This window comes from Mandrillus leucophaeus, unplaced genomic scaffold, assembly GCF_000951045.1.
Source record: "Mandrillus leucophaeus isolate KB7577 unplaced genomic scaffold, Mleu.le_1.0 Scaffold270, whole genome shotgun sequence".
In the NCBI taxonomy this organism is placed as follows: domain Eukaryota; kingdom Metazoa; phylum Chordata; class Mammalia; order Primates; family Cercopithecidae; genus Mandrillus; species Mandrillus leucophaeus.
The window spans coordinates 948,093-957,177 of record NW_012102810.1 but is presented as its reverse complement, the minus strand read 5'-3'; the positions used below and the strand labels follow the sequence as shown (position 1 = coordinate 957,177).

At 44.2% G+C, this 9,085-nt stretch overlaps 1 protein-coding gene across 1 annotated transcript in view; it reads left to right on the top strand.

The window, feature by feature from the left end:
- The window catches only part of CECR2 (cat eye syndrome chromosome region, candidate 2), a 70,042-nt gene that overhangs the window by 32,881 nt on the left and 28,076 nt on the right, over positions 1-9,085 (top strand). The window contains exon 7 of the mRNA XM_011984646.1: positions 48-276. Coding sequence (XP_011840036.1) covers positions 48-276 — 229 coding nt within the window. The remainder of the gene's footprint in view (positions 1-47; positions 277-9,085) is intronic.

The window sequence follows — 9,085 nt, the reverse complement described above, 5'->3', positions numbered from 1 at the left end:
CTTGCATGATTGTGTACTGACAGGATGTGCTCATTGGCTCCTCACAGGAGACTCCTGTGCTGACCAGAATAGAAAAACAAAAGCGCAAAGAGGAGGAAGAAGAGCGTCAGATTCTTCTAGCAGTGCAGAAGAAGGAGCAGGAGCAGATGCTGAAGGAAGAGAGGAAACGCGAGTTGGAGGAGAAGGTCAAGGCAGTGGAAGGTATGTGCAGTGACCGCGTGGTCTGGAGAGGTGCGTGTCTGTGGACCAGCCATCCTGTAGCCAGAGCTAGCTCAGGCTAAGTCCTGCTATGCATCCGAGTTGTTTCCGGCACTTTCTATTTAAATATCTTGTGCATTGTATTCCGACATGTTCATTGACCTGTATCCACCCCCACTGGCTTTACATTCCTTCTAAAGCGCTAGTATTGGTCATTCTTAGTGTGTCTTTCAGAATCTTGCTTATTTTTCTGATCTCGGGGTTCCACATGTGAAATAGAAAAAGAAAATTTAAGGTATTGATGAGAACTGATTTCACAGATATAATTTTGAACACAAATGAGGTATGTTTAAGAAAAGTCTCAGTTTTCTGTTTATTTTTAGATACGGCACTGTTCACCTCTAAAATGTTACCATTAATATTACTAGGACAAAGCTGTTTTCTCAGGTCCAGTTCTAGGTCTTGGGCTAGTTAGCCTTTTTTTCTGTTTAGAGTTTTGCAAACAAAGGATAATAACTGTTTTTAGATGTTTTCTTAGATAACAATTGTATTTATAAGCCCAACCTGATAAATCATGTGATAACAGATCATTTGGTATAATTTAAGATAGTCCAAGATTTACCTTTTAAATAAGCATATTGAATATTTTTAATTTTTTAATGAAACAGCATAGCCTATGGATTTGGCTTTTTGAATACAGTGTTTTTGCAGGGCAAAATTTCAGTAAATTTTGGCTAAGAAAATTGAAAGATTCTGGGCTTATGTACTTATTAAGTAACAGAAAGTTACTTAACCTGTTATGTGCACCTCATTCCTACCAAGATCTTTTTTTTTTTGAGACAGAGTCTTGGTCTGTCGCCCAGGCTACAGTGCAGTGGCGCGATCTCAGCTCACTGCAAGCTCCGCCTCCCGGGTTTACGCCATTCTCCTGCCTCAGCCTCCCGAGTAGCTGAGACTACAGGCGCCCGCCACCACGCCTGGCTAATTTTGTATATTTTTAGTTGAGACAGGGTTTCACCATGTTAGCCAAGATGAACTCAATCTCCTGACCTCCTGATCCCCCTGCCTTGACCTCCCAAAGTGCTGGGATTACAGGTTTGAGCCATCGTGCACAGCCGTTTTTTTTTTTTTTTTTTTTTTTTTTTGATACGTTGTCTCACTCTGTGGCCCACCTGGAGTGCAGTGGCACAGTCTTCACTTACTGCATCCTCTGCCTCAGCCTCCCGAGTAGCTCGGACTATTGGACTATCGGTGCACCACCACACCCGGCTAATGTTTGTATTTTTAGTAGACACGGGGTTTTACCATGTTGGGCAGGCTGGTCTCAAACTCCTGACCTCAAATGATCTTGCTGCCTCGGCCTCCCAAAGTGCTTGGATTGCAGGCGTTAGCCACTGTGCCTGACCACATTAAGGGTTTTAGAATGAATAAAGAAATAATGGGACAGGCGCAATGACTCACACCTGTAATCCCAGCACTTCGGAAGGCCAAGGGGGGCGGATCACCTGAAGTCGGAAGTTCAAAACCAACCTGACCAACATGGAGAAACCCCATCTCTACTAAAAATACAAAAAATTAGCCAGGCGTGGTGGTGCATGCCTGTAATGCCAGCTACTCAGGAGGCTGAGGCAGGAGAATCACTTGAACCTGGGAGGCAAAGGTTGCAGTGAGCCGAGATCATGCCATTGTACTCCAGCCTGGGCAACAAGAGTGAAACTCCGTCTTAAAAAAAAAAAAGAAAAAGAAAAGAAAGGGAGGGAAAAAGAAAGAAAGAAAGAAAGAAATGATGGCTGGGCACGATGGCTCATGCCTATAATCCCAGCACTGTGGGAAGCCGAGGTGGCCAGATACTTGAGGTCAGGAGTTCGAGACCAGACTGGCCAACATGGCCAAACGTGGTGGTGCATGTCTGTAATCCCAGCTACTCAGGAGGATGAGGTGGGAGAATTCCTTGAACCCCGAAGGTGGAGGTTGCAGTGAGCCGAGATCATGCTACTGCACTCTGGCCTGGGCGACAGAGCAAGACTCTGTCTCAATAAAAAAACAACCCTTAGTGCATATAATCTACAGGTTTAGCCTGTGTCACACTATGTAGTATATCTCACTTGTAAGATCTTCTATAATTGGCTGTTTCCAGTGTCACATTTAAATTCCTCAAGACATAATAACTGGCTTTAATTTGTTTATATTTTTTAGTGGAATTGTGTTTTTTATTTAATAGGGTCTTTACTGGGTACACCTGTCATTTTAATTTATATAGGCAGGTCAAAACTCATTTTTATGGCTTAGTTTCTATATTGTAGGATTAATAATTCCTATATTGTAGTCGCATCTACAGTGGTCACAAATAAAATTAAATCCTAGGAATTAACCAAAGTGGTGAAAGAGCTCTATAATGAAAACTGTAAAACATGGATGAACGAAATTGAAAAGAACACCCAAAAACTGGAAAGCTTTCTACATTCATAGATTACAAGAATCAGTATTGTTAAAATGTCCATACTACTCAAAGTAATCCACAGATTCAATGCAATGTCTACCAAAATACCAATGACAATTCTTCACAAAAATAGAAAGAAAAAAAAAATCCTTTAATTTATATGGGCCCACAAAAGACCCAGAATAGGCAAAGCTATCCTAAGCAAAAAGAACAAAACTGGAGGAATTACCTGACTTCGAATTATACTTCAGAGCTATGGTGACCAAAACAACATGGATCTGGCATAAAAACAAACACATAGACAAATGGAACAGAATAGAGAATCCAAAAACAAGTCCACACACCTACAGCGAACTCTTTTTCAACACAGGTGCTAAGAACACACACTGGGGAAAAGACAGTCTCGTCTACAAGTGGTGCTGGGGAAACTGGATATCCATAAGCACAAGAATGAAACTAGACCCCTGTCTCTTGCCATATACAGAAATAAAATCAAAGTGGATTAAAGAATTATATCTAAGGCCGGGCGCGGTGGCTTACGCCTGTAATCCCAGCACTTTGGGAAGGCGAGGCGGGTGGATTACAAGGTCAGGAGTTCAAGGCCAGCCTGGCCAAGATGTTGAAGCCCTGTCTCTACTAAAAATACAAAAATTAGCCGAGTGCAGTGGCAGGCGCTGGTAATCTCAGCTACTCAGGAGGCTGAGGCAGGAAAATCGCTTCAACCCGGGCAGCAGAGGTTGCAGTGAGCTGAGATCGCATCACTGCACTCCAACCTGTGTGACAGAGTGAGACTCCATTTCCAAAAAAAAAAAAAGAAAAGAATTACATCTAAGACCTCAAATTATGAAACCTCCTACAAGAAGAAAACATTGGAGAAGCCCTCCAGGACACTGATTTCAAGCATAGGCACCCAAAGCAAAAATGGACCAATGGGATCACATCAAGTTAAAAAGCTTCTGCACGGCAAAGAAAACAACCAGCAAAGTAAAGAGACAACCCACAGAATGGGAGAAAACATTTGCAAACTGCCCAATTGACAAAGGATTAATAACCAGAATATATAATGAGCTGAAACAACTCTTAGGAAAAAGTCTAATAATCAGATAGTAAAATGGGCAAAATAGGCCGGGCGTGGTGGCTCACGCCTGTAATCCCAGCACTTTGGGAGGCCGAGGTGGGCAGATCACAAGGTCAGGAGATTGAGACCATCCTGGCTATGGTGAAACCCCGTCTCTATTTAAAAAAAAAAAAAAAAATACAAAAAATTAGCCGGGTGTGGTGGTGGGTGCCTGTAGTCCCAGCTACTCGGGAGGCTGAGGCAGGAGAATGGCATGAACCCAGGAGGTGGAGCTTGCAATGAGCGGATATCGCACCACTGCACTCGAGCCTGGGCGACACAGCGAGACTCCATCTCAAAAAAGTAATACCAATAAAATAAAATAAAATAAAATGGGCAAAATATTTGAATAGAGATTTCTCAAAAGAAGTCATACAAATGGCAAACAAGGCCAGGCGTGTTGAGTCATGCTTGTAAGCTCAGCACATCGGGAGGCCAAGGCTGGCAGATTGTTTTAGCACAGGAGTTCAAGACCAGCCTCAGCAACATGGTGAAACCCCATCTCTACAAAAAATACAAAAATTAGCCGAGCGTGGTTGTTCACACCTGTAGTCCCAACCACTTGGGAAGCTGAGGTGGGCAGATAGCTTGAGCCTGGGAGGTCCAGGCTGCAGCGAGCCAAGATCATGCCACTGCACTCCATCCTGGGCAATAATACAGCGAGGCCCTGTCTCAAAAAATTTTTTTAAAAAGCCAGGTGTGGTGGCTCATGCCTGTAATCCCAGCACTGTGGGAGGCTGAGGCCGGCAAATCACTTGAGGTAAGGGGTTCAAGACCAACCTGGCCAACATGGCAAAACGTTGCCTCTACTAAAAATACTAAAATTAGCTGGGTGTGGTGGCACACGCCTGTAATCCCAGCTACTCAGGAGACTGAGGCAGGAGAATCGCTTGAACCTGGGAGGCCCAGGTTGCAGTGAGCCGAGATCAAGCCGAGACTTCACTCCAGCCTGGGCAATAGAGCAAGATTCTGTCTCAAAAAAAAAAGCACACAAGCTTATGAAAAAGTGCTCAGCATCATTGATCGTCAGAGAAATGGAAATCAAAACTACTGTGAGATATCATCTCACAGTTAAAATGGTTTATATCCAAAGGACAGGCAGTGGCAAATACTGGTGAGGATGAGAAGAGGAAATCCTCATACACCGTTGGTAGGAACATAAATTAGTCCCCCACTATGGAGAACAGCTTAGAAGTTCCTTAGAAAACTAAAAAGAGAGCTACCATAAAATCTGTTAATCCCACTGCTGGGTATACACCCAGAAGAAAGGAAATCAATATATCGAAGCGACAACTGCACTCCCGTATTTTTTGCAACTGTGTTCACAATAGCCAAGATTTGGAAGCAACCTAAGTGTCCCTCAGCAAATGAATGGATAAAGAAAATGTGGTACTGATACACAGGGGAGTACTGTTCATCCATAAAAATGGATTCAGTCGTTTGCAACAACTTGGGTAGAACTGGAGGTTATTACCTTAAATGAAATAAGCGAGGCACAGAAAGACAAACATTGGATATTCTCACTTAATTGTGGGATCTAAAAATCAAAATAATTGAACCCGTGGAGATAGAGGGTAAAAGCCTGGTTACCAGAGGCTGGGAACGATAGTGGAGGGTTGGGGAGAGGTAGGATGGTTAATGGGTACAAAAAAAAAATGGTTATTACAAATGAATACTATCTAGTATTTGATAGCACAGGAGGGAAGTATGGCTTGCTTTTTTTTTTTTTTTTCTTTTTCTTTGTTTTTTGAGACACTGTCTCACTCTTTTGCCCAGGCTAGAGTGCAGTGGCATGATCTCGGCTCACTGCAACCTCCACTTGCCAGGTTCAAGTGATTATCGTGCCTCAGCCTCCCAAGTAGCTACCGAGTAGCTATGATTACAGGTGTACACTACCACACCCGGCTAATTTTTGTATTTTTAGTAGAGATGGGGTTTCACCGTGTTGGCCATGCTGGTCTTGAATTCCTGGCCTCAAGTGACCCATCTGTCTCAGCCTCCCAAAGTGCTGGGAATACAAGCGTGAGCACACACCCAGCCAGAAGTATTATTTTCATTCCAGTGGTGAGAAGGTAGAGGGTAGACAAATATTGTGGGATAATAGTGGTGAGTGATCTGAAGTAAAATTAGGCAGGTTTACAGGTAAAGAGTGACATGGCTGGGCGTGGTAGCTCCACCAGCTACTTGGGAGGCTTTGGGGGAGGACCCCTTGAGCCCAGGAGGTCGAGGCTGCAGTGAGCCCTGATTTCCCCCGCTGAACTGAGCCTAGGTGACACAGCAAGACCCTGTCGCAAACAAAAGAGAAAGTCCTGTCTGAAGATTTGACATTTAAATAAAGTGAATGGGGTTGACCCGTGAGTGCCTGAAGAGGGAGGCGCCGGTACAGACAAGAGCAGAGGCACCAAGACAGGGATATGCGGGTGGAGCAGAGGAAGCAAGCACAGGAAGGCTGGCTGAACGTCCTGGCGCGGCCTGAGCGGAGCAGAGCGGAGCAAGCACAGGAAGGCTGGCTGGAAGTCCCGGAGCGGAGCAAGCACAGGAAGGCTGGCTGGGCATGAATGAGGCCTAGCGGGTAGCCCGGGTCACATCGAGATGGGCTGTGCAGACCTTGTTAGAAGGATTAAATGAAAACAGGACAGTCTCTAACACACATTTAAAGTCACAAATGATAGTTTTGTTTGAGACAAAGTCTCGCTGTGTCTCCCATGATAGTTCTTATGGAAGGAATTTTTGTAAGCCGTAAGATACTTACAATAACCTTCCCAGACTTTTTAGTAGCTTCCAAATATTAAAAAAAAGAGAAATAATAAATTAGGTACTAATCACTTTTTTTTTTTTTGAGACGGAGTCTTGCTCTGTCGCCCAGGCTAGAGTGCAGTGGTGTCGTGCCTGGCACATGACTGCATACTTCCAAGTAGAGGACTCAGAGCTTTTATTTGTTTAAAGAAACTTGAAAGGAAGAAAGTGAATTAAGAAAAAACAAAAACAAGGCCAGGCGCAGTGGCTCACGCCTGTAATCCTAGCCCTTTGGGAGGCCGAGGCGGGCAGATCATGAGGTCAGGAGATCGAGACCATCCTGGCCAACGTGGTGAAACCCAGTCTCTACTAAAAATACAAAAAAAAAAAAAATTAGCTGGGCCTGGTGGCGCATATCTGTAGTCCCAACTACTTGGGAGGCTGAGGCAGGAGAATCGCTTGAATCCGGGAGGCAGAGGCTGCAGTGTGCTGAGATCATGCCACTGCACTACAGCCTGGGTGACAGAGCAAGATTCTGTCCCCCCCCCCGCCCCCCCCCAAAAAAAAACAGAAGACAAAAAGTGAAACAGCCAAGTGTCCACCAGTGGATTAAAAGAGAACCTGAACGCAGTATACTCTCAGAGTGGGGTGTTATTCAGCCTTAAGAGGGAAGGAAATTCTGAAACATGCTACAACATGGATGAACCTTGAAGGTATTACACTAAATGATATCAGCAGAACACACATGGACAAATGTTTTGTGCTAGAGGCTGAGGCGAGACGGAAATGGGGAGTTAGTGTTTAATGTTACAGACTGGAGTGCTGAAAAGATTCTAGAAATGGACAGTGGTGATGGCGGCACATTACTTACACACTTAATGCTACTGAGCTCTATGCTCATTTGGGTGATATGTCTGGGAAACTGGAATGAGATGAAGCCAGCCATGACGAAAGAAGTAACCTGTAGTTAACCAGTTGGGGTCCAGCCTTGAAAACCAGAACTACACTAGATACTTCAGCAGAGAAAATGTCGCATGACTCTGGTTAAATGGGAGTTAGAAAACGAAGAAAAGGTTAAAGGGATCCCCGTGGTGACACAGACGGAGGAGGTGGGAGTGTCAAACGTGGGGGGCTGCAGCCCCACTGCTAGCACTCGTGAAGGCAGGCAAACTCCAGAAGAACCTGGCTGTCGCTGCCAAGTGCAGCTTCACAGATGCAGGACCGTCCATCCCAGGATGGGTTGAATGGCATCAGCAAACAAACGGAAGGAGATCGCCGTCCTCCGCAGCCTGCCTCCCATGGTCCCTCTGATGCTCCCTTTGGCAGAGTATACAGCCAGCAGAGAAGAGAGAAGTTGTATGTGCAGGATCTCAGCCCCAGTGTCACAAAGCAGAACATGAAAATTGGATTTGCAACTATCAGAAAAGGCTGCATAGCAGATGCAGGTGGCAGAAAGCATGAAAGGTCCTGTATGTGTTCACTGTATTTTCTAGAAGGAAAGAAGCAGTACGGTAAGGCCAAGAGAATATTCAGAAACAATGATTGAGTAGTTTTTTGGTTTGATGAAAAACCCTGATCCTCAGATACAGAAAGCAAGAAGAGATATAAACTGGATGTAAATTCCATGTGGGCTTATGGAACTGAATTATAGAACATTCTGCTCCATCAAACAACCAATTTGGAAAAGGTAGATTACCCTGAGAGGATGTTCTTAATAATGATAGCAGGTAGGAGCAACAGCAGAATTCAGAAGATGATGGGATTGATGGCCAGGTGCAGTGGCTCATGCCTGTAATCCCAGCAGTTTGGGAAGCCAAGGCAGGAGAATCACTTGAGTCCTGGAGTTTAAGACCAGCCTGGGCAATATAGTGAGGCCCCATCTCTACAGAAAATTTTAAAAGTTAGCCGGGCATGGTGGTGCATGCCTGTAGTCCAGCTACTCGGGAGGCTGAGGTAGGAGGATCACTTGAGTCCAGGAGGTCAAGGCTGCAGTGAGCCATGATTGTGCGCGGCACTCCAGGCTGAGTGACAGAGCAAGACCCTGTCTCAAAAAAAGGAAGTGGTGGGTAGTGGGTTGAATTTTGAATTTTATATTAGTTTCTTAGGGCTACTGTAACAACCTACATTAACCAGGTGGCATAAAATAACAAATTTATTCTCTCATAGTCCTGGGACTTAGAAATCCAAAATCTAGGTATTGACAGGGTTTCACTCTCTGAAGGCTGTAGGTAAAAGTCCGTGGCATTTCCAGCTTCTAGTAGTTTCAGGCCTTTCTTGGGTTTTCTGCAAACTTAGAATAATAGAATGAAACTTCCTCAGCCAATATCTTAATAATCTAGGCAGACCTTCTACTTAATGGGGAAACATTAGAAGTGTTCTCTTTAAAGTCAGGATGAACACAAGGATTTCCTCTATCGTTTCCAGTTCGTATTGTATTGTAAAGATTTAGTGTCTACAAAGAAAAATACATAGGTATGTATACATATTTGGGGTGGTGTGTGTCTTGAAACCCCAAGAAAATCACCCAGGAAACTACTATAGCTAAGAAATTCACCAAGTAGGTATATTCATTATTATTCCTTTTTTTTTTTTTT